The 26,231-nt window shown below is 33.1% G+C and overlaps 1 protein-coding gene across 6 annotated transcripts in view; it reads left to right on the top strand.

Annotated features, from left to right (window-relative positions):
• LOC106880451 (myosin heavy chain, non-muscle) overlaps positions 1–24,459 on the top strand; it is a 135,185-nt gene extending 110,726 nt beyond the window's left edge. For all 6 annotated transcript variants that reach the window (XM_052978583.1, XM_052978582.1, XM_052978579.1 and 3 more), the window contains 18 exons: positions 1,082–1,196; positions 4,068–4,223; positions 4,612–4,760; positions 7,044–7,188; positions 7,586–7,798; positions 10,867–11,073; positions 12,371–12,475; positions 13,511–13,663; positions 14,294–14,461; positions 15,987–16,099; positions 16,759–16,939; positions 17,938–18,150; positions 18,824–19,203; positions 19,905–20,028; positions 20,350–20,558; positions 22,431–22,539; positions 23,076–23,245; positions 23,386–24,459. In XM_052978583.1, the coding sequence (XP_052834543.1) occupies positions 1,082–1,196; positions 4,068–4,223; positions 4,612–4,760; positions 7,044–7,188; positions 7,586–7,798; positions 10,867–11,073; positions 12,371–12,475; positions 13,511–13,663; positions 14,294–14,461; positions 15,987–16,099; positions 16,759–16,939; positions 17,938–18,150; positions 18,824–19,203; positions 19,905–20,028; positions 20,350–20,558; positions 22,431–22,539; positions 23,076–23,245; positions 23,386–23,491 (3,016 nt within the window). In that variant the 3' untranslated portion in view covers positions 23,492–24,459. The remainder of the gene's footprint in view (positions 1–1,081; positions 1,197–4,067; positions 4,224–4,611; positions 4,761–7,043; positions 7,189–7,585; positions 7,799–10,866; positions 11,074–12,370; positions 12,476–13,510; positions 13,664–14,293; positions 14,462–15,986; positions 16,100–16,758; positions 16,940–17,937; positions 18,151–18,823; positions 19,204–19,904; positions 20,029–20,349; positions 20,559–22,430; positions 22,540–23,075; positions 23,246–23,385) is intronic.
• The last annotated feature ends 1,772 nt before the right edge of the window (positions 24,460–26,231 follow it).

Raw genomic sequence — 26,231 nt, 5'->3', positions numbered from 1 at the left:
TCTCTCTCTCTCTCTCTCTCTCTCTCTCTCTCTCTCTCTCTCTCTCTCTCTTTCTCTCTCTCTTTCTCTCTCTCTCATTCTCATACTCACACGCACAACTTGCAGTCTCTTCTCTGTACCATCCACTTGCTATAATAAAATCAATATTAATACTTAGACTGGTGATACTGCTTGTACTTGGCAGATTATGGTTCTTGCTACTCATCCATTTCTTAGCTTCCTATCAGACAGATTTCTCACTGCAGTTGGTTTAGGTTTTTAACCAACTATTTGAGATCTCCTGTTCATGTCATAATGAAACAAAATTAGTTGCCAATTTCTCTGTTTTTACTGCAGTGCTGTACATTGTTGTTGTTTGCCAAAATGTCAGCACCCTACCAAAATCTTTTTGAAGGTGAAAAGGCATGTCTATCACCCCTAGCTGCTTAAATCAATTCTAGTTTAGGAGTTTTGATCTCATATCTATCTAACTTTTTTTATATTATTATTTTTTGGAAAATATATCAGTCCCAACATCATAAATTTATTTTGGACATATTTATGTCAAAGACATAATCCTATCTGTTTGTTGCTGCTTGTAACTTCTTGGTGTATTTAGTTTTAGATTCAGTTGAAACCATTTTATATATATTCTTAATGTACATGGAAAAGACATGCATTTAGAACTTTTGATATATAAGAGGCTTTATCTTTGTATAACAAATAGTTATTAATAGTTGTAATGTTACCATCTTTATACTTTACTCATTTAGTTTTTTATTGAGTTGGTTATTTAAAGTAGATTTTATTTAATGCATGTAGAACCAGTAGTTTTAGTTGGAAATTATTTGTGTTTTCTTAGATAGTTTAAATACTTAAAAATCACATTGGTTTTGAATTAGCAGGTGATGCTTTTTGGTATGACATTATTGTGAAATTCTTCAGCATTATTCTGAACTTCCTTTATAGTACTTTCTTGGTAATGCTTATGGACATTCTACTGTCTTGCTAATGGACATGATGATTGATGATTTATTTGGTGATTTACAATTTCATCTCAGTTATTTGTCTTTCTGTTTATAATCTTTCTTCCATATTTTAGACTTGAAGAAGAAGAACAATCTAGACAAAAACTACAGATGGAAAAAATGGCAGTTGATCAAAAAGTGAAAAAACTTGAAGATGATGTGACAATTACTGCAGATTCGACAGGCAAGGTAACTATTCATGGTCTTGTTTTACTAATGAGTTCTTATTTTTTGTTTCTCTTGGCAAGATATGGAATAACATGAATAACGAAAGCAGTTTTTCTTTTCTTTTAAAAAGCCATTTAAAAATTGCAAAGGTAAGGACAAGCATCAAATATCAAACTGTTTTGTCATGATACAAAAACAAATCATTGTGTCAAGATAGGCAACCACCAGGTCTAGCTCCCTTACATGGAATATATATGCCTGTGAAAGATATGTAGTTGAGCCTGTTACTTTCTTTTCATGTCTGTTCTGTTCCCATTTGCTCCAGCAAGCATTAAGTTTACATAGGATAACCCAATACTAAGTTCTATTTTTGCTGCTGCTTCTTGACAGAGACTGGTGATTGTGGGCTGCATGAAACTATTACATATTTCATATTTGACCCCTACTTAATTGAGTAGAAGTTTGAGGGTGCTGGATATCAGCTTAATGGAGAATAACTTTTGGTTTTGCCCCAACACATGTATTTCATTATGCTAAAGAAAGTAAAATTTTCCTTAGTTTTGCTCTCTGCATTCTACAACATATAACTTTATTGCATTGTAATAAAGTATGATGGTTGATCTAAATCTAACTGGAAGTAAGTGTAGTATCACAATTGAAGAACTCTACTAAATGTTTGTTTGTATTTTAGCAGAGCTGCTTATAGGGAGCACAACATTGTCACAAACATTAACCACACCAGCTAGAAACTATTTATCTTACTATCATTTAGGGCACATTTCTGGTACATTTGGATTTGTACAACCAAACTTAAAAGAACTTTAATATTGACAGGATCAGAGATACTGATGCAAAAGGTTTAGTTAATCCATATAACTCCTTTCATTAACTAAAGTTTTCAAGCTCTTTGTATAGTTAATGTTGTGTACCAAGGGGATTTCAAGTGTTCTAGAAGAAATACTTCAACTAATTTTATTAAATGATTTGAGTCAGCCACTGTTACTGTAGTTAACTTTTATATGACTGATGAGCTTGTACAAGAATACTATGACTGATAGTGTTTAATACATTACACACACACACATACACCTGACATGTTTCACATGCCACAACATTCTCCATGGCCTAAAAATCCAAATGTTGAAGAGCATGCAATATACAGTATCTTCTCATCCCCACATTAAATCTAAGAGTTGCATAATATAGAATGGCATCCAACCTACTGAAATATTTCGCCTAAAGCATGTTTTTGATTGTTGAACATGTTTCTTTCATAAAAACTTCCAGGCGTTATTCAAACAAGTTTAGTTTCACCAATTCTGTATCTCTTAGAAAAAAAATGTTTCGTGTGGGGTGCAGTTCGTTGCAGTTGATAAAAACGTTGTCTTTGAATATGAAGCTTCCAGGAGAACTAACTTTGGCTTGGATACATGACTTGCAGTCTTCAATGTTAATGGAATAATCTTCCACAAAATGTCATTTGTGTTGGCCATAATTAATAATTTGATTACTTTAACAGTACTGAATATGCAAATGTGAATTGAGTACTCATCAATAATAGTGGACATAAAATTAATGAATACTCTAAAATGTTCATGATTCGTCTATCCGCTTCAAAAGCTAATCTTTCCAATAGCTGACTGATACATATTATTAACTTGGCAAAATAATGGTGAAATACTTTGGCATAATATAGGTCACTCTTTACAGAAACACACATACCTTCTTTACATATTTGAAAAATAAGCTATGGGCAAATTGCAAAATACCAGATATGCTCACCTCTGAGGCATTTGTTTGGAGAACAAATATTTCAGATTCATCAACTATTCTTAAGTGTAGCCTTGAAAATTTGATAAGTGTTTTTACTTCATCTGAATAATTTGGAATCCCCCTAGAACAATATGAGAACACACCCAGCAACCTTTAAAGCAATTTCTTTTGTTATTAATAGAAAAGTTCTCTAATACTTTTAACCTCCCCATATCTGGCTTTCGTTCTATGAGAAATTTTATAGTCCAGATAATGGATAGTTTGCATGTTATAAATTCACTTATCATTCACATTTAAAGTATGTTGATAATCTTTGGTAACCTTTTTAAATTAAAATTTTGGATGTTCCCCTATATTTGTCCCGCATACAGTAACATCATCCAAAATAAATGTATTTATATGATTTCATAGTAATTAGTAATTATGTTATCAATTATTCTTTAAAAAGCAGCTAGAGCATGGTTCAGTTTTGTAAAATATTAGGAGTTGATTATCATTGTGCAGCATGATAATCTTGTTTTAAGTCCAATCAATTAAATTTTTATTTTGAGATGTTATTTACTGAAGTTGAAATTAAATGTGATATACAACTGAATAAGAAATTTGATAAACAATTAGTGAATAATATTCCATCATTCTTAGTTTATTAGGATTTTTCACTATTTTACGTGATTGAAGAGCTGACACTTTAAGTATTGAGGTTAATGTTACAATTAAAACATTATGCACACATGACAAATTTTCATTTCACATCTGTAGATATTAGTCTCTTCAAAGATGTTTCTGATAGGAAACGTGTTTAACCTGGTTTTCTTTTTATTACTTTTCTGTTTCTAAACATTTTTACCTCCTCTTAAATTAAGATCTTTTGACTGACAATTGATGTGAACTTTTATGATTTGTTAAAACACCCACTAATATTTTATAAATTCATATTGTTATAAAGACTATTGGTGAATTTAAAAAAGAAATGTAGGTGATAGTTCTACGTAAGACAAAATGGCTGCTGTGGACCAAGTTCTAGCTAACATTAGTTAAAAGTTAACTGATAATATGTAAAGTAATATATTATTTCTCTACTAAAGTATTTCACAATTGTTCTCTGAATTCAATTTATAGCTATCCAAAGAGAAGAAATATTTGGAAGAAAGACTCCATGAACTGACTTCAAAATTGGTGGGTGAAGAAGATAAATTCAAACAAATAGGGAAACAGAAGATGAGAGCAGAATCTGCCATGAATGAAATGGAGACACAGTTACAGAAAGAAACACAGGTACATTTGTCATTTTTGCAATTCATTTAACTATGAAGTAAAATGTTTTCTCTCTCCTCTCACACATGTACGTGTGTGTGTGCGTATGTCTCTGTCTGTCTGTGGTACAGGAAGCAATTATGCCCACATACTCTGCAAACTGTGTAACACAGAATGCAATAATGAAAATCATTAAAACCTAATGCATGTGTAAGCATTCACAAATCAAGCTTAACTAAACTGATTTAGTTTAGTCATACTTGTTTATTTTAAAGCACCCTTTTTTGATTTTTTAATCAAATGAACAGTATACATTATCAAAAGTTAAATAATCCTTGGCAATGTGACCCTCCATCACCTTCATTCTCTGTCAGCATATTTACTAAAATAAATTCACCTTTATTTTCAGTGTCGGCAAGAACTGGAGAAACTGAAACGTAAGCTAGAAGCTGATTTAGCCGATCATCGTGAACAACTGAATGAAAAACGTTCTCAAGTGGAGGAAGTTCAGTCACAACTCTCTCGAAGAGAAGAAGAACTTCAGTTAGCACTGCAAAAGTAGGATCAATTAACAAACTCAATATTCTATTACAGTGCTTGACAGCAAATTTGCACGATGTCAAAAATACATATACTCTTCATTTTTATCAATATTAAATTAATAACATAAGTATAACTTTCAAATTGACTTGTGAGATTTAAGAGAAATAAAATAATGCAAGTTATGTTCAATATTTTATTGGACCACCTTTAGAATGAACAGCGGTTACTCTTCAAGTATCGATTCTAGATTTTGGCATATTTCCTTGATTTCACCATCTCTGTCCCACACTTTAAATAAGATTGAATGATTTTTTTTTGGTTTCATTCAAGATCATAGTAATTTTATGTACTTTTTGCATATGCTTCAGAGGTTGGATTTGATTTAAATCTGGTGAAAATGGAGGCCAATCAAGTAGTGTTACACTATTGATGAAAGGAATCTATTGAATGCTTGCTAACATGAACTGGTGCATCTTGCTGAAAAATGCCACCACAATTTGGAAACCAGTCATTTAATTGCGGCACAACACAACGTTCAATGATGTAATGTTCACTCTCAAGCTTTCCTTCAACAATATGATTACGTGTAGTATCCCCATAGTAAAAACATGCCCAGATCATTACTTGCACCAAATGATATGCTGTTTTTAAGAAATTGTCTGGTGTTAGTGAATAAACATCTACTAATTGCACAGAATTTATACAATCATCATTGTCTTATCACTAAAAATGACTGCTTTCTATTGTTCCACAATCCTGTTCTGGTGTTTTAAGTTCCCATTTATATTGTTTGGCTATATATTTTTTTAGTAAGAAGTGGACATTTTGGTGGCTTTAATGGCCTGAATGCTTGCTTCATACATTGCCTGCTATGCTATGTGTAAAAAGACATCACCTTTTGGTCCAGGATGGTTTTTAACATCAAATGAAGTATGTTGAAGGCTTTTGATTGAAATTTAACTCATATGAAGGCCACATTCATCAAATGCCTGGTTGTGACAACAATTTTCATATCGAATGTTTGCAGTTTCAATGTATCTTTTATTGGTTAATAATTTTTGTAACACTGCTTTGGTTCATTTCTATGTAGTTTGCAATCTGCTAACGCATCTTAAAGGTGTTTTCATGAAGAGCAATAATTTTGACGTTTCTCTTCACAGTTCCTTTTTCTGCTAATATTACCAAATTAAGTCTAAAAAGTAGATTTTGTACAATATATGTGATAAATATCTTTTTATTGTTTTTAAAAACAATTTTTACAGGCAATGAAAATATTTTTTCATGCCAACTTGCTGTCATACACTAGTTTTTCCATTGATTTACTGGTATCATTGTGGCCATGCTGGTGCCCTACTTTCAGAGGTTTAGTCAGTCATATTAATCCTAGTTATTATTGCAGATGGTACTTATTTTATTAATTTGTCATGATAGAAACATTGGTTTTTAGACAAATACAAACAGATGCTGCTCAAACACATAGATAGAGATTTTTAAAAATTTTATTCCAAGTGTTGAGAGATGATATACTCAGTGCCTATCTTAGATTGCCTCTGCACCAGCTGTTACAGTTTCAGATGACTTATTCAAACCTTATGAGGGTATATTTCAGGCAAAATTGCACTGAAAAGGAATCTATATGTCACAGTGATTTTTTTTTTTTTCTTAATGTTTTATCACAAAAAAGACATGTAAAGTGATATGGTATCACATTATTAAAAAATAAATGGAGGTAGCTTAAAAGCCGCACTCTGTATGGACTTATATTAAAACTTACTTTATTATAGTTTACAAATAACACTATACTTATTTAAGTAGATTTTGGCTAATTTGCAACCTTAAATACAGAAAAAAGTGACTAATTAGACAAACTTACAAATTAGCTGAACAGTTTTGTACAATAAATTTAAAAGATAAATGTAAAGAGTGATAAATTAGAAGAACTGGCATTCTTTGCTACAATATTTTAAGTATAAAGTTTCCTATTCTTTACTAGAATAACACCTTGTCCTATACTTTTACAGGTGTAATAACTTGTCCTGTACTTTCCAGGTTTATAATCTTAAGAATATGACTTTTCATGCTCCCATTTTTCCATGTAATTATCTATTTGGCTTAAAAGTCTTAAAGGGAGTACAGCAGCATGGTTGTAGTCCAATCACTGAAACAAATGGTTGCATGTACACAAGCACATGAAAAGAAAAAATATGTTTTTGATTTTTCAATTCAGCTGAAGTTTCGCATATCATAACCGATAGATGAATCTTATTGATTTTTGTCTATTTATTTCCCTTTTAACAGATCAGAAGATGAGAGTGTTTCACGAGCTATGCTCACAAAACAACAACGAGACTTACAAAGTCAGATTCAAGAACTCACAGAAGATTTGGACAGTGAAAAACAATCTCGAATGAAAGCTGAAAAACAAAAACGAGACCTCAATGAAGTAATTCAATTTTAAACGTTTTCTTATGTAACAATTATTGCATGATTTCTTAATTAAATACTACCCAGCATAATACTTTCAGGAAATAAGTTATTTATCATTCTCTAGTTGGAGAGAGCTGTAGCTCTAAACTCCTTTGAGATAACTATTTTGGAATCTATTAATTTTGAAATTATCACTTGGCATTACACACACACACACACACACACACACACACACACACACACACACACACACACACACACACACACACACACACACACACTGATTTGGTACGTATCAAATCTCTAAAATATAATATAGATTTAGCTGTACCTTCAATTTTTGTAAACTTTTTTTTTCTTCAAACTATGCAGGTTCTATTTATGAATATTTTCTTCACTACTCTGTTTTTCAGGAACTAGAAGCCTTGAAGTCTGAACTGGAAGATTCTCTTGATACCACAGCTGCTGTACAAGAACTTCGAAGCAAACGTGAATTGGAAGTTGACAATTTAAAAAAGAGCATAGAAGATATCCAGAAGGGATCTGACCAGCAGATGCATGACTTACGTCAAAAGTACACCAAACAGCTAGAGACTGTCAACGAAGAGCTTGATACAGTAAAGAAAGTAAGCAAGTTATTGTCATAGTTCCCTTCAGCTTTCTTCAAAAATGAAACTCTTGTGAAATTTGTATTAATGGAGAGAGCATCAAAAAGTTAATAAAAAAAAGAATTTTGTGATGAAACAAAAAATCATTATTAGTCAGTAGTTAATGTTGTGAAGCCTGCCTCACTTTGATAGTACACACTTTAATAGAAAATGTTTAGAAGTTTGATCATTTTGTAATAATTTTATTATAATACCCATTATCTCTCATTTTCGATCCAGTGTTTTAGTTGTCAGTGTGTATTTTTTTAATGTTACTTTGTCCTGTTTTTTTTTTGTATAGCATATCTCAGCTGATAGTATTTCTATTGATATTAGTCTGTGTTAGTAATCTCTTGTTTTTGTTGTCCATCTCAAATATCTAGCAAACAAATTATTGTTTGATGCTCTTGGCATAATTCTAATACAGCAATCTTTCTGCTTACTTTCTGTATTGAGAAAATCCCCTTATTAGAACTTATTTGAATCATCATAAACATTACTGCTACACTATTATTGACACTCATTGCATTAACAAAACCAGCACTATATATCCATGTTAAGTGTATTATCCTTTAAATCAGTGTCTGTTTACTCATGTACGATTATCACTGAAATTCACTTGAACCTACTACTCTAAAACTATTTCTATTTTGAAGTGTTTATCAGTAAGTAAACTTATAACAATAGAAATATAGCACAGTAGTAGTTAGTAGAATGGCTTGCTTGCTACCCAATACTTTACCAATTAAGTGCAAAGAGAAATCAATCTTTGGTCATTATTCAGTTTTTTAAACACGAAAAAGATTACACTGAAACTTTTCACTTACTTTTAACTAATTTGAATGCATATTCCATGTTAGGCAGAAAGTAAGGTTTACTAACTAAATAAATGTTACTGGATGTAATCTTTATTGATGTAGAGAGACCAAAGTAAAAAAATGCCAGAAAAGGAGTTTTGCTCTTTTTATGGTTGAAAGATATCTCTCTTAAAACCATTTTCTTTAATGATTTTTGCAAATATCTGAAGGTATTGAAAAATTCAATCTGATTAACTTGGTAGTAAAAAAAAAAATTAATACCAAATTCACCAAAAAAAAGTGGCATCACAATATAGCAGGAAATTGTTGCTAGCTCCAGCTCCAGCTCATATCTGAGCATTGGGTTCATCAGTTTCCATCCAGTCTCCTCTGCAGATATTTGTGCCAAATGTGACTTTGGAGTCCAAGCTGGTGGTGAAAGAGTTGTGGGCAGAATTTGCACAGGATGGTCAGTGCGGGTCGAGGATGTTGAAAAACACTCCTTTCTTCTCCTGCATTTTACCTCCTCATTCTGTTGTCTGTTCTGCTTGAAGGAGCTGGCTTCATTGTGGATAGCAGTCCTCCAGGCTGTCCTATCCATGACAATCTGTTTCCATGAGGATAGCTGGATGGTAGTTTGAGCCAGGGTCCATTTGAGCTGGTCTTTAAAACAGAATTTCAGACCCTCTCTGGGTCTTGTTCCAATTGCAAATTCTCCGCAGAGCATGATCCTTGGAGACAAGAGGGCTCCATACGCTAGACATGACCTGTCCAGCAGAGATGATGGTGAAGAATGGTGGCTTTGACGCTTGGTAATGAGGCACTGCAAAGAACCTCATTGTTGGTAATATGATCTTCCCATAGAATATTGAGGATCTGTCATAGCTTGGATTGCTGGAAGCATTCAAGGTGCTTGAAGTCACGGCAGTACAGTGTCCAAGTCTTACAAGCATAGAGAGAGAAGAGTTGACAGGACAATAGCACGGAAGACCATGATCTTTGTCCGGATGGTCAGTGCATGATTGAAGAATATGCATTGGCTGAGTCTACCGAAGCAGAGTGGGCTGCCCTGATCTGTTTCTCCGAGCCCTTTTCACATGTGGTCTTCAAAAGAATACTCCCAAGGTATGAGAAGTGTTCAACTTCTAGGGGTTGGGTGTTGATGCTAATGTTCATAGGTGGATTGTTCTGTGCTTCTCTAATTCCTCACTGGCATTCTGCTGATTCGCTGCCAATATGTGGTCACGAGCTAGAGGCTTCCAGCTTTCCAGACCTGCCTCCGGCGCCCGTGATACCATCAGCATTGGGGTTTTTTTTGGGTTTTTTTAGACTCAATGAGTAGAAAGATGAAGCCAGTTGCTGAGTAAATTGTTTGAGGTGATTGTGGCTGCACAATGGCCACGCGCACACACTTGGCCAGGAACTTCTCCACTGCGGCTCAAGAATTGAGATGTGCAGTCTCATTGAGGCTGGTTGCAGCGAGCTACCAGGGTCTATCTGCCTTTGTCATGCCTACCCACCAAGTGTTGTTCTCTTCTGCCGGAGTCACTCCATGGGGGCTTGAGATTGCCCTCCTCTGCTTGCTTTGCCGTTGAGATCTAGATGTTTGTGTTTGGTCGTGTTTAGTCTGGAACTTCATCCTCGACCTTGCTACCATGGGTGGCCCTACCAGTAGTCTAGGACTCCAGACACCATCGCTCTCGGAATCATTAGGGCACACAAGCTCTTCCACCATGGCAAGGGACAACCATCGGAAAAGAGCATGAAATATTACATTTATAGACCTATTGAACACATCAGAAAATTCATTAATTTTTTTTTTACTCCAATTCTATCATATTTGGCTAATGTGAGTCCACATTGTGTCATATATGGTCACATAGCTTGTAGTGGAACTTTCATGCAACCTTCAGTTTCTAATGGAAGAGAACTTTAAGTGTGAAAGATACCTTGGCTTCCAATGGTCAAGTTTTAAATCAGTCAATAAATGAATGTAGTTATTCTGGATACCACTGAATGAAATAGTAAATATGATGGGGAGGGGGAAAGAAGAGCCTAGGATTTAAATAACAACCAACACTTGGAATAGAATGGAAGTTAAATGATAGAGCAAATACTTAATCTAAAATTAAGATAATTTAGGTATTACTGACAGTCTTTATATCATTAAATTATACTTTGTAAAGTGTTGTAACAAAAAAATAATAAAATCTTTGTTTATATTACTAATAATATATTCTATTTTTTCAGACCAAAGCCAGTTTGGATAAAATGAAAGAATCCTTGCAGGCTGAAAATGCTGATCTTGCTAATGACTTAAAACAAATGCAACAAGCAAAGCAAGAGTCTGAGAGGAAACGAAAGCAAATTGAATCTCAGCTTCAAGAACAAAGCATGAAACTAGTAGATGTTGAGCGTTCCAAAACTGATTTAACTGATAAGTTGTCAAAGATGCAGGTAAATGTTATTCTTTACACAGCATGGGTTACAATAACTATGGTTCTGGTCTGTCTGTTTATTTGTTTACCTCTGATCAAGGACAAAGCATAGGAGTCTAGCTCTTGATGTCGCTCTTGCTTTACAGTTGAAAGTTGTTTTTTATTGTATGTTGGGGGTGGGGGAATAACTCTGAGACTGAGGGAAGTATCCTTGAACTTGGAAGCCTTGCCTGAATACTTACAACTGGGTGGGATCTATTAAGGATACTCATGATACTAAGTGGTAGTATTGTGAGTTAGAGCTAATCATGCAAAGCTTCCGGTCTGATGCTCTCATGTTACCAACTGTCCACTACCCTAGATTGGTAGTTTATTTATTGACCTCACAAAGATAAAAAGCAAAGTAGTCCTTGGCAGGATTAGGACTTATAATGCAAGACGCAGAATAAATAGCATGATGCATTTCATCCAATGCTCTAATAACTCAGCCAGTCTCTGCCTTAGTAGTATAATGGTCCTTTATATGTAAAAAGAATTGTGTGAACAGAACAATAACAGTAAAATGCATCTTGTCTGTACTAGAAATGAAAAAATATTAAGTAATAAGGAAATAAAGATAGTGGGAATGACAAGGAATTGATATATTGTAAGGTGAAATAAAAAGAGCATATGATAAAAATATACCATCTTAATACTACAAATGACTGAGCAATGATTAGATGGATATGATCTGGAAAAAGACATTCAATCAAAACAGTTGCTACTTATTTCATTTTTATATTTGATTCGCAAGATTCTTGAAATGTGTTGAAACATTTTGTTGTGTCTTGGGAGGTTTCATTATGCTAATAATAAATACATACACTCATGCTGGTTCTATTTCGCTATCTTTTTATTTATTTATCAGTTGGTCAACAATTTAACAATTAACTAATCAATTGTTTAGTGAATCAATCTGAATGATCTAATTAAACTATAAATTAGTTAATTGTTTGTATAGTTGACCTGGAAAACAGATGTTAAACGATGATGATGATGAAGTGAAATAGAACCAGTGTGTGTTTATTATTGTCATAATGACCTTTTTGAGATACAACAAAATGTTATATATCTAAGAATTCTGTCCAGACATTCCATACTTTAATCGGTCTGTCTCTTCTACACTGCAGCCTGTCTTTACATCAAACATTCTACACTGTGGACTGTCTGACTGTTCACTGTTATCTCCATTCATTAGACATGAGTATTATATTTCATTTGATATAATTTTGTCTTCATTCTAGTAAATAATTACTAATTCAATTTTATTTGTACAGACTGAATATGAACAAGCAATGACTTCACTTGAAGAATGTGATGGTTCAATGCTGGAACTGAATCGTAAAGTCAGCAATCTTCAGGCTGATCTTTCTACTACCAAGGTAATGATTTTGATATTGAAAAGTATTGTTTTTAATGTTCTGGTTCTTAAATTCGAAAAACATTGAAACTATAGTAAGTAATATTTGTAGTTTAGAAGGTTCACTTTTCAGTTTTCTCTATATATTATATGTATTTATCACTTTTTAATTAGTTTTTTTTTTTTTCGACAATACTACTGGTAGAATAGGTGATTGAGATATTGAGTAGAAGTGTTGATTGACAAATAGCAGCTACTTCCTAGTAAACTTCCTCTTATCTTGTACTCAAATAACCAGTTCTAAAGCAACCAGTGCCTAGAAAATAAATAAAAGAAAATATATTGTTAATTAGAGCCAAGAGAATTTGTGCTAAATTGTGTTAAATATTTGTCATTAAAAAAAAATGTTTCTGTACTTAAATTATACCTTTATTTCTTCCTATTTCCTTAATTTCTACTTTATTTAAATTATTAGTAATAATACTGATGTAGCATATGTAAAGTTTTGCTTAGTTTTGTAAGGTGCTTCTAATTTAAAAATTGAAGATCAGATATCTTGAAAGTCAGCTATCCAGCAGCTCTCTAGTCCCAGTGGTGCTGGATAGGAGGGAGTTTACTAATATTATTAACTAGCATGCTCTAATTTCAAACCTTTTTCCTTTATCATAATTGTCGCTGAATCCGTCCTCATAAATATGGAGAATAGTTTTCATTGAAAATTTCAACTATAAATTTTATCAAAATCTGTTTTAATTTGTGGTTTGGTTATAACTTGTTTGCTTGATAGAATTAAAAATATTGATATATTGTAATTTTATGTATATTGGTCAGGGTTATTTTAATTAGATCCAAATGAAGACATTTGTTTCAATAACAATCCACTCTACAGAAGGACACATCTCTGTTAGTATTTAGGGAGTTACAGTTAGTCACTACAAGTATGTCTAGTAAATTCTTTTTTAATCTGTAGCTATTAATTATATCAGTCTATGCTTTGCCACTGTAAACATACTTTCTCTTTCATGACAATTAAGAATATTCAATATTTCTTTCACAGGAAGGTCTTGATGAAGAAAACCGTCTCAAAATGCAAGCTTTAATGGAATTGCGTACTATTACTGATGAGAGAGATTCAATTAAAGATAAATTAGAAGAGGAGGAAGAAAACAAGAACTTACTTCAAAAACAACTTGAGAAGAACCAAGCTACGGTATGTTGTTACCATGTCTCAGGAGTACAGTATTATGAAATTTTGCAATTTATAGTGCCTAGTCCGTGTTTGACACATCTTTATTTTGTTAATATTCATTTATATATATATATGTTCATATAATGATATCTACCAAATGTATTGGTAAGATACAACATGTAATCGTTATCAAAATAGCAAAAATTCGTCCACAAAGGTCTATAGTAAACTCCTTGTGAATCGATCTCCTTGGTTATAATCAAAAATTTAAATAACAGCTTTGATGCTGATATCCATATATATTAAAGTTTATTACCTATGTAAACATTTCTGTATAAGGTCAAATTCAACTCTTAATTCAAGTTAAATAAGTAAATTTCCTTACACATCCTCAGGGTAAAAAGGTTAGTACCAAAAAAAATTTATAATCTCTAAGGCTGATCCATATTCAAAATTTAATATATATGGATATCAGCGTCAAAGCTCTTATTTAAATTTTTGTTATATACACACGCAATGATATGAAGTGGTTTGTTCTAAGTGGGTTATTTTATTCAAAAAGATTAGGTTGTCTGGCCAAAACTATCAATACTTCTTTGTTTTATTATAGTAGATTTATGCATGATAATGTTAAATTTTTTTTTTTTTTAGATGGTAGAACTGAAGAAAAAAACTGAGGAAGCTGAGAGTAATCGGGATTCTGCTGAAGAAGAACTAAAAAAGGCTCTAAGACTCATAGAACAATTACGACAACAAATTGCTGATCTTCAGGAACAAATTTCACGGCTAGAAAAAGCAAAGAAAAAGTTGTCTGAAGAGGTTTGTAATAGTTTTATCATACTGTTTGTAACTTTATAAGTCCAGTTCATAGGACTGTGCTAAATTCTTACAGGATAAGTTTATTAGATTAAACTGAATCCTGTATATTAATACTGGATATTATTTATCCCAGAGGGAAAAAAATATAATGTTAACACTTGTAGGTTTTTAACTCGAATCTAAGGTATGAAAGTGAATACTTTAACATTCTACTGTTTCCCCATCTCTTTTATCCTTTTAACTGAACACTGACAATAATTAAACATTTAAAGTTTTTCTCCCAGAAATTTCCAAGAAATTGTTTTATAATATGAAATGGAAATTTTTTATGTAATTTGGATAATTTACTGTAGTGTGTGCTTTCCTAACCATCTAATAACTTCAGCATAAAGTAGGAATTGAGCCTGTGGTAAGGAGCTTGTTTACCAACCACATGGTTCCGGGTTCAGTCCCACTGCATGGCACCTTGGGCAAGTGTCTTCTACTATAGCTTTAAATGTTTGTAACAAGGTTTGCACTCTTGAATACTAAAATCTCACAGCCCTTTATGACACTCTACAAAAAAAAAAAAAAAAAAAAGAAAACTATCCTTGATTCCTCATAAAGTTCTGATATTTGATGTCCAATAGTAAAACTGAAGTGCCATGGATCATAAAAATGCTTTCATTCTATCTATGTTGATAGAATTTAATCTACCTCCAGAATCAGCTCTTTCATCTCGTTCATCATTTAATGTCCATGTTATAGGCTGTCATAGCTTCGACAGTTTGACAGGATCCATTGGGTCCAAAGGCTGCATTGTGCTCCAGTGTCTATTTAGCCATGGTGTCTATGGCTAGATGTTCTTCCTAACCACTTACAACATGTACTGGGTGCTTTTTTCTGTTTTGGGACACCAGCACTAGTAAGATCCCATGCAGCTTGCAAGGCTATCACTCCTGAGGAGTAGAGTGCTTTATGTTAGGAGAAGAAGGATTAAACTATGAGAGAAGGGGCCAGAGCTGAAAATATATACGAGTTATATACTGATAATTATTTTACTGTGTTCACTCATGTAAGCATAGCAAAATGTATATTAAAACAGAGATAGTAATGAGGATAATGCATGTCTACAGCTAGGCATTTTGTCCTTACTGACCCTCCATTTCCTATTCTTCTTGTTACCTTCTCTCTATAGCACCCTCTTCATAGTCTCTACCTTTGCATTCTCTTACTCCTGGCCATTTTAATGACCCCCATCAGTTGCCTCCCCACCTCTCTCTCATTACATATGCCCCCTATATTACCTGCCATCACATCCTCATCAACATCCATCATTCCCATCTAATTGCTATCTTGACTATCCAGCATACATGGATGCTCTCTCTTACCAGCTAACTTTACCCCTTCCCTTCTTCTAGCTACCACTTATGCACCTCCAGGTCCCCTACCACTGATTATCATTTATTAGTCACAATATACATATGGTCGATATTAAGAACCAAACTGACTTTTAATAGGAAATGTTTTCTCTTCACATTTTTAGAATGAGGATTTCCGAGTTGAGTTGGACCAACAAATCGCTCAAGTTAACGAACTCACTAGGAAACAAGCCAAATTTGACCAGAAAATGGCAGAGGAGAAAGCAGTTTCAGAACGGTATGTTATTCCTGTTCATTTTCTTTTGAAGTTACATTTACTTAGTGTAGATACTTCCTCCTTGTTTTTACTGTATCTCTAATTGATATGTTACTTAGATTATTTTAGAAGCCTTTTTGTTTTGTTGAACCACAAGCTTATTGATATTGTTACGTTCAAGATTTAAAGAAAAACGAACGCACAGATTAAAGTTAAAATGCTACTTGGAAATTTACTACAATAACACTTAATAAGGTACAAAATATGCAATATACGATACAAATGTTATTCCACACGGAAATGATAATTATTAATATTGCTGGCTTGTTTTGAATGTCCACACTATAATATTTCCAGAAAAGGACATAAAGTGAATAGAATATACACAAATAATCACCAGTAACAATCCAGCCGATGCTCAATATTCATTCACTATTGATGAATCCAACCTCTTCTGATATCAGATCAGCACTCTCCTCATTTCAAGTGTTCTCTCCTGTTTTCCCCATCCGCTATTTTAAAGGCTATTTTCTTTTTTCTCATGGCACAGACTATACGATTTCTTTTGAAAAGGACTTTTTTTTCCTCTTTTTGAACGCACGGAACGTTTGCATCACACGAACATTAGAACAAAATGTTTTTTTTTTCGTTCATATCAACATATATATATATATTTGCAGATTGAGTGCTGAAAATGAAAAGGCACAACGAGAAATTAATGAGAAGTCCACGAAGATTATGAATCTTGTAAAAGAACTTGAAGAAGAACGTGATAAATATGAAGAGCTTGAGAAGAAATGGAAGAAGTCACAGAATGAGCTTGATGGCCTTGTCTCTTCTGTTGATTCTGATAAAAGAAATGTAAGTAAAGACATTTTTATGTAGAGGTTAAAAATAGTTTTTTCTTTTATTTATATAAATATATACAAAGTATATGAAGAGTTTAGCTAAATGGTTTGCTTTTCATTTAATTTATCACACAGCTGTCCTCATCCATACGTAACACATGACCATATCAGCACAGTCGTCTCTATTGCACACCACATTTGATGCTTCTTATGCTCAACTTTTCTCTCGGGGTGCTTACACTCTGTCGTGTATGCACACTGACATTATACATCCAGCGGATCATACTAGCTTCATTTCTTTCAAGCCTGCGCATGCCCTCAGCAGTCATGGCCCGTGTTTCACTGCTGTGTAGCGTGGCAGTTCACTCACATGCATCATACAGTCTACCTTTCATCCTGAGCGAGAGGGTCTTAGTTGCCAGCAGGGGTAGGAGCTCTCTGAACTTTGCCCAGGCTAGAACCATGTGGTTGAGAAGCAAACTTCTTACCGCATAGCCACGTATGGGTTCAAAGCTTTATAATTTACTCAACCATACTGATACAATAAACTGGTGAAAGTCTCACTGTATTTCTTTTAATCTGTTTTTTTCCATGCTGGTAGGGGTCAGATAAGATTTCTTAAGGCAGTATATTGTAGCTGGATGTCTTCCTTGACACCAACCTTTATTTGTTTTCAAGTAAGGTCCTTTATTCAGTGTTTATTTATGTCCAACACTGCTGGATATTTTAATTATGGGGACATAAGCAGCATCACTGCTGCTTCAGCAGTGTCAATGCAAAGACAAGCAAGCACGTGTGTGTGTGTGTGAAGCTATAATGGGAGACACTTGTGTAGCACAATGGGTTGAACTCAAAACCATGCAGTTGCAAGGTGAACTTCTTAACATTGCTATGCTACGTATATATCTGGTTATGTGGTTACATACATACATATATATTTGTATATCTATCTATATACACTTATTCTCAGCTCCATGCCAATGAGATTTTTACTTTTGTTTGTATATGAAGGTTCTTGATTTGGAACGTCTAAAGAAACAACTGGAGATTCAGGTCTCTGAACAGCTTGCTCAAATAGAAGAACTTGAGGATGACCTACAGACCATGGAAGACTGCAAACTCAGAGCAGAAGTAACGATGCAAGCTGAGATAGCGAAATTGCAGAAAGAATTAAGTGGGCGTGATGAAAATGCTGATGAGATTAAGAGGGGACTTCAAAGACAGGTGAGTTCTTGTTTCAGTAATCAGATGTACTTTTACTATTATTGTAGCACAAGATCTTGTTGCTAAACTATTGCACTGACTTGAAGCTCTTTGAATCAAATTTTACCTTCATCCATCAAATATAATGGAATTTCTAGCAGTATAAGCACTTGCTTCAATGTATCTTGCAAACATAAATATTTAACCCTTTAACATTCAGACATTACGCTTGCCAAATTTAATTCTTTTTTTACTTCTTGTTGTTTTGAATTAATCTTACATTATGTTGTAACTTCTAGATTTCTGTGATTGTTTATTTTTTAGAATGACATGACAAGGTAGATGTGAGAGGCTGGATTCTGGCCAGTTTGAACATAAAACAGATAGAATAGCTGGATATAAGTGATTTAAATGCTAAAGGGTTAAATATGGAGGCAATTTTGTTATATGAAATATTTATTATTTACAAATTTTAAAGAATATATTTATATTAAAATTTTTTAATTAAGCATCATAGGTGAATAAAATTTCTTGTGTTTATTTTATTAAGAAATTAGAATCATTAAAATCTTTGAAACTTTTGTTCCTGTATTGAACCACCATTGAAACCCGTATGCAAATGAGCGTATCTTCCATATGTTATTCTCCATTAATTTTGTAGTATTTGAGACTTTTAATTTTTCATTCTGTGTAGTTGAAAGAATTAGAAGCTGAAATTGAAGATGCAAGAAACCAAAAGACAACATCTATTCAAAGTAGGAAAAAACTGGAACAAGATCTTGCTCAGCTGACTGAGCAGATAATTGCTCTTACTAAACAAAAAGAAGATGCTGTGAAACAAGCTAGAAAAGCTAATGCCCAAATGAAAGAGTACCAACGGGAGGCTGAAGAGGCTCGTGCTGCCCAACATGATGCCAGTGCAGCATTCAAGGACATGAAAAAGAAAGTCAAGTCCTTGGAAGATGAACTGGTTGTGTTGCAAGAAGATCTTGCCACTGCAGAGCGAGCAAGAAAGAATGCGGAAGCTGAACGTGATGAACTCCAAGAAGAGATTGCAAGTGGATCAGTTAGCAAGTGAGTACAAAATAATAATAATAATAATAATAATATAATAATAATAATGATAGTAATAATACATTTAACACCTAAGTACTTGTGTGGCTAAGACACCTTTTCCCCAACCCTGTGGTTTCAGGTTCAGTCTCACTGTGCAGCACCATGGGCTAGTGTCTTCTATTATAGCTCTGGTCCAAAAAAGACCTTGTGACTAGATTTGGTAGACAGAAACAGAAAGAAGCTCATTATATGTGTATGTTTTGAATGTACTTATGTCTAGACATTTTGTGATGGATGTAAATGAGCATCATTGTTGTACAAGTGTGGTTCGTTTCCAGTTTCCATGAAAAACATGTCTCACCATGGAGAAAATATTACCTTACTTGGAAACAGGTGAGGATTGGTGATGGGAAAGCATGCTGTTTTAGAAAAATCTACCTTGACAAATTGTCTGATTGATCAAGCATGGAAAGTGGACATTAAATGATGATGATAATGATAAGCATACTTGCCATCAGATTAATGACACAGGTATGCTGATTATGTAAGAAAGACAAACAAATTAATGTCAGTTTTGAAATTAACTCAAATTTTTTACTTAGTATGTCAAATAAGGATTTTCAAATACCATCTTCATTAAATACTGCTCATTCTTTTCCATCAAATTTTTTAAAAATTCTATTTTAATGGTTATGACAAATTCCTTTTGCCATTTATAGGTCTTCATTGAGTGATGAGAAAAGACGACTTGAATTAAGGATTACTGAACTGGAAGATCAACTTGATGAAGAACAGAATAACGGTGAAATACTTGTTGATAAAAATAAGAAATTAAATGCTCAGGTTTGTTGAAGTCAGATTCACTCTGTTTATTCCTTTGTGGGGTTTGGCATTAAATTATTTAATATTTATACTATGAGCATCTTAGAGAAGAAACCTTGTGGTTTAATTAATGCTCACCATTTTGAAATGTTGAACTTATTTAATACTCTGTTACTGTTAAATAAGAATTTATGCATTATCGTGCATTCTTGACACTGAATGGGATTTTATATTTTTTTAAAGAATTTGAGCTGAATACATAAGGCCCTTTTTTTCTCTGCATAATAACTATACATTTGTCATCTATTCTTACATGAATTTTCTCTCCTCTCTCCAAAACAGTTTGAACAAATGCTTACTGATCTGAATGCAGAAAAATCAACTTCACAGCATTTGGATAACCAACGCATGGCTTTAGAACGTCAAAATAAAGACCTTAAGACTAAGGTACAAGAATTAGAAAACCAAGCTAAAATGAAGCAGCGAGCTATGATTACTGCTTTGGAAGGGAAAATTGCTAATCTTGAGGATCAATTGGACCAAGACAACAAGTAAGAATTTTTGCTCACCCTTTAGTTTATGTTACCATAAAGAAAACTTTATATTTTACTCTTTCTCTCTCTCTTGTTATTTCTGTATCAGATATGTTATTTCTTATTTCTTTACTGCCCACAAGGGGCTACACATAGAGGGGATAAACAAGGACAGACAAACGAATTAAGTCGATTATATCGACCCCAGTGTGTGTAACTGGTACTTATTTAATCGACCCTGAAAGGATGAACAGCAAAGTCGGCTTTGACAGAATTCGAACTCAGAATGTAACAGCAGACGAAATACCGCTAAGCATTTCACGTGTTGCGTTAATGTTTCTGCCAGCTCACTGCCTTTGATATGTTATTTCAGATTAACTGTGGATAGAAAATTTAATCTAAGTCTTTTACACCCGTTACATTCACTTAGGATTCAATCTAAAGCGATTTGACAGTAGTTTCATCTGTTTGTCTTCATTGCACCCTATTCCTTTGAAGGTTTTGGAGGAAGATTTCTCAGACACAATATCCAGAAGGTTATATCAGAAGTAACTGTCAGTAAATGTTCCAGTTCAATCCCTAAGCATGACCAACTGAAGCTATGAATATTATCCAACTATCTCACATGTGGTTCTCCCCATAAATGTCCTGCTAGTAGCCCTTGTCCATAAAATGTAACTTACAATTCTTTCTTCAAACATTCTAACCACAAGTAGTGACTCAACTTAGAGTAACTTCTTGATCTAGCTGTGTGCCCTATCAAATAAAATTATTCCAGCAATTCTATGGAATTCCATTTTAGCCACTTGTGGTCAACCATCAAAACAGTAATTGATATAGAACCAATTTTTGTCAGTCACCTTCTCATTTCTTTATATTAAAGAGAAATTATAATTTGAGATAACTAAGAAAAGCACAAAATATTTAAACACTAGCAGAATACAAAGTTTATAAATGTTCAAAGGTATCTATTACTATAGGTACTTCACTAAAACTACTGTGAAATTAGCATGCCAGACAAGATGCTTAGTGGCATTTCTTCTGGTTTTACATTCCGAGTTCAAATTCTGCCGAGGTTGATTTTGCCTTTTCATCCTTTCAGGGTCAATAAAATGAGTACCAGTTGAGCATTGGGTTGATGTAATCACCTAGCCCCCTCCGCCAAAATTTCAGGCTTGTGCCTATAGTAGAATGGATTATTACTACTGTGAAAAGAATTGTTCTTTTCATTCAAGTCATTACTTGGCCCATTCAATAACTATCTAAGATCAAGCACAAAAATGCTACTGTTTGCAAGAAAAAAGGCATATAAAAGAAATGATAAATAACGCTATATAACATGCAGTTGTAATTATTATAAAATTATTATGATTTATTTTGGTTTGTTTCTATAAATAATTTGTTTCCATTTAGGGTTTTATGAGCCTCAACAAATTGGGAAAATAACTTTTGAAAAAAGTCTTAGTTTTATCAATATGTTTAACTACACTTTTTATGTGAAATAAACACAAATATAATTTTTTTTTAAATATTTAAGTATCAATATTATTTAGATGACAAGCTGATAAATTTTACTAGAAGCATGTTGATTAAAAGTTACTAAAAATTATGGCTGTATGGCCAGAAAAAAAGCAATTGAAAATAAAAAGTAAGAGGTATTTCATCATCATCATTTAACATCCATGTTCCATGCTGACATGAGCTGTACAGTTTGACACAGTTTGATAATAGGTATAAGGGTAACTTAGATACTGGTTGTATAAAAGGAATGCAACTTCAGTATAGTACTAAATAGTTATCACTTCAGAATGAACATTCTTCAGGTGTTGGAGTTTTTTTTGTTTTTTTTGTCTTTTCTTACTAGAAGTTTTTATGCTTTGTTTTTACCAGGGAGAAGAACAGTGCTCTCCGCAGTAACAGGAAACTGGACAAAAAAGTCAAGGAATTAATGCTTCAAGCTGAAGAAGAAAGAAGACATGCTGATCAGTACAAAGAACAGGTCAGTATCATTGTTTTGTTTTTTGTTAATGTTTAAACTGTAATAATGGAGTAGAAACTACTGTAGATGGAAATGTGATGAAAAGAATGTCTGCAATTGGAAACTCAGATCATTGATTTGTTTCTATAAGCTCTGGTTGTATTTTATGTGTTAGCATGATTCTTTCTCTTAAAATATATTTATGGAAGTCTTGTATTGTCTAATTGCAAACTACTAAATCTAAATCAAAACTCTGGCACTAAATACACATAAAGAGTTAGGGCAGTAGACACAGTGGAAACATTTATTTTTATGTGGTTTAATAAAACCAACTTTAATGTGGAATGCTTAGACGTAGAAATGACATTAAATTGTAAAAAGAAATTGCATCAGCAAAGAGTGAAAAAGATATTTGCCTGGAGAAATATAGAAGAATAAATCTAAATAAAAATGAAGTTGGAAGCAGATGTAACTGTCTTGAAAATTATACTGACAGACCAAAGCATTACCAGAAATAGAGGCCATTGATAATTTACTTTTTATGCTCTCATTAATAGATGGATAAATCAAGTGCTCGTGTAAAAGCATTAAAAAGACAGTTGGATGAAGCAGAAGAAGAGATCACTCGGTTGAACACTCAACGACGTAAATTACAACGAGATCTTGATGAACAGATGGAGCAGAACCAACTTGTGTCTCGAGAAATTAGCAACAGAAGGCAATTGCGGTAAGTGAAACTGTTGCCAAAATTTTAAAATTTATCACAAAAGTTCATTCAAGCATCCATTTTTATTTTTTTAATTTTATTTTTCCCCTTTAGTGTTTTGTAGACAATTTATTGTGGGATTATTTTTATATATATTTCAGGCCTCCTGGTCGAACATCTCGAACTATTATATCTACTGTGCGATCAAGTGAAGCTGGTGAGAAGGAAGAATCTGATGAAGAATTAGAACAAACAGCAGAAAAATGATTGACTTTGAATACTGTTTGTTGATAAATTTGGCCAATGTGCTGGCTACTTTGGGACAGGGCTGAATAGTCTATCCAACTTTAGCTTGCAGTCTTAATTTCCTGATGACAACCTTCACCCGATCTGTACAACCAGCAATAAATGGAAAAGTTATTTTCCATAGATATAATATAAATAAATAAATAAAATGAAAACATTTGCCCAACCATCCCGTTCCTGCTTTTGTAAAACATTTATCAATAATTACAATTTTCTATTTTTTTATTATTATTTTAGGTATTCCTTTTTTGCCCCAATCCCCCCTCCTTCAACTTTGTGATATTGCAAGCAGCCCTGTTCCCTGCATGGTGCTGGTAAAGAATATCGCCTTTTATAGTTCTCAATTTAATTATCTTTTAACTTTGAGCCCATAACATTTTCTCTTAGGTTAGTTGCTACTTTTGTTTTCTACTGTGGCCATCTGGTGCCAGAAACTGTAAATACATTGAACAAAGGGAGACAATATTTTTCTTCCCATGTTTTCTTTCCCTCCCCCTTTTAATTTTTATATATTTGTGTGTTGTGTATGTGTGTATATATACATATATATAAATGTATATACTTATATATAAAATCATACACACACAGGGTTTTTTTTTCTGCATCATTTAAATAAAATTATGCTTGAAGGAGGGGACTATCCAACCCTTTGTGGCTTTTCCTTCTATGCTTGTTGGAGGGAAGAAAAAGAAAATATTTTTCTATCCCATTTCAAAAAATGGAAAGATAATCCAGACAAAAATCTCCATTTGGTGACTGGATCCTCTGAATGATAATTTGGTTAAGCTGTTTCTTTGATGATACCTTCTCATTGGGCTTGCTATCCAGGTGAGACCCGTTCTGTCATTCCTAGCTAACAAGATTATTGAACTGAAAGTATATTTGTATTCCTTGTGAAAGCTTTCTATGAATAAACACTGGAACTTGTATTTGTAATTTTCATTCACTTTTAATACCAATTGTATGTAACACTTTTCTCTCAAATATTTACAATTACTGAATGTTTGGATTGCTAATCAATTTATCAATTTTTTTTTTAAAATGTTTTAAAAAAAATTTTTTGTCATCCATTACTAAAGTTGCAATGAAGCTTATCAAAATTTCTATGGTATTAAGCAAATGATATCTTCCTGCCTTGAAAGGATACCATTCTAGTGCAGTTAGCTTCAACTCAAAGCATGATTGCATGAAGCTTACAAAATGCTCTTCAATTATTCAGAATCTTTTGTGTGCAGTGCTCTCCATATTATTTACGCCTTTTAAACGTACAGTGTAATCCTAGATACTTTAGCTGGTAAAGTAGTACCCAATGTACTTAACTGTACTTAACCCAATGTACTTAACAGATCTCTTAACATATATTAAGTTTTAATAGTACTGTGGTTTGCATGTAAAAATGCCATGGTTGAGATCAGAATTTCAGGGTTTGTTACTAGCAGTGCATTGTAAAACAAATGTTTATTGGCAGTTGAGAAGTGGATTGGTGGGTTTTTTTTCTTTTATATATATATATATATATATATATATATATACACTGATCAAAATGTGATTTGACTATTGAGTGGCCATCAATAAAAGCATTCAGTTAGAATATATATTTTCACAGTACTTGTTAAAAGTTTTCAGTTTGCAGAAAACTTTTCATCATTTTTACATTCACTTTTTCCAAGCTGGTATAGGTTATACAATACTTGTTGATGCAGTATTTTGCAGCCAAATGCCCTTCCTGATGCTAACCCTTATCTTTTAACAAGTAAGGTTCTTTATTCTATGCTAAGTTGCTGGAATTTTGTTTATGAGACATAATATCACTACTACCAAAATGGTATCAATTTAAAGATACACAGAAAGAACTACCCCACCACACACACACACACACACTTGCATGTAAGTACACAGCAGCTTTCACTCATTTTCTCTCTCAAATTTCACTCTTAGTGCATTAGTCAGTTGAAGGCTATAGTAGAAACACTTGCCAAAACTGCCAAGTAGTGGGGTGGAACTGGAGACCATATGATTGCATTGCAAAAAATCTTAACCACATTACCGTGTATGTGTGTGTGTATTTAGTCTTTAAAGAGGACTAAACATAAGTGTAACTTAATTTGTAAAACTGTGGGAATTGGAGTTGTTGCAGTCATGTTTCAGAAATTTTATGAATTAAGCACAGTCAGAAAAGTGTACTTAGATAACCTAATGAATACTGATGGGGAAAAATCTTTTAGACTATTAACTTTTTTTTATATCTTTTATTTTTGTAAAATATTAAATGATTTAGTATTTCTATTCATCATCTGTTTCTAAGTGATTTGACTAAGAGTGAGATGATACACTGTAGAAAATAGATGAATTTAATAAATAAATATGACATTTGATAGTAAACGTTGACTAAGCTGTGTAAAACAAAAATTGTTGATAGTCTAAAAAATGCTTCCATTGGTATTAGAGGCACCTCTACACAGTTGTTTGACATGCTAGAAATAGCAGTCAATTTAGTTTTGCACCCATGTGATTATAGTTTTTCTTTTTTTTTTTTATAACTTAGTGCTAAAGATAGTGCTTTTCCCTGAAAGTGAAATCAGAATCTATTTCAGAATTTTCTGTTCAAAATTCAGGCAGAAAAATTTTGTAACAAGAAGACTGTTTTCCTACTCTGTTAAGAGCAAATTGTTTATCATGTTCATAGTTAAAGAAAAAGAAA

The sequence above is a fragment of the Octopus bimaculoides genome, chromosome 2 (assembly GCF_001194135.2).
Source record: "Octopus bimaculoides isolate UCB-OBI-ISO-001 chromosome 2, ASM119413v2, whole genome shotgun sequence".
Classification (NCBI taxonomy): domain Eukaryota; kingdom Metazoa; phylum Mollusca; class Cephalopoda; order Octopoda; family Octopodidae; genus Octopus; species Octopus bimaculoides.
The sequence above is the reverse complement of the archived record's forward strand: the minus strand, read 5'-3'. Positions and strand labels throughout refer to the sequence as shown.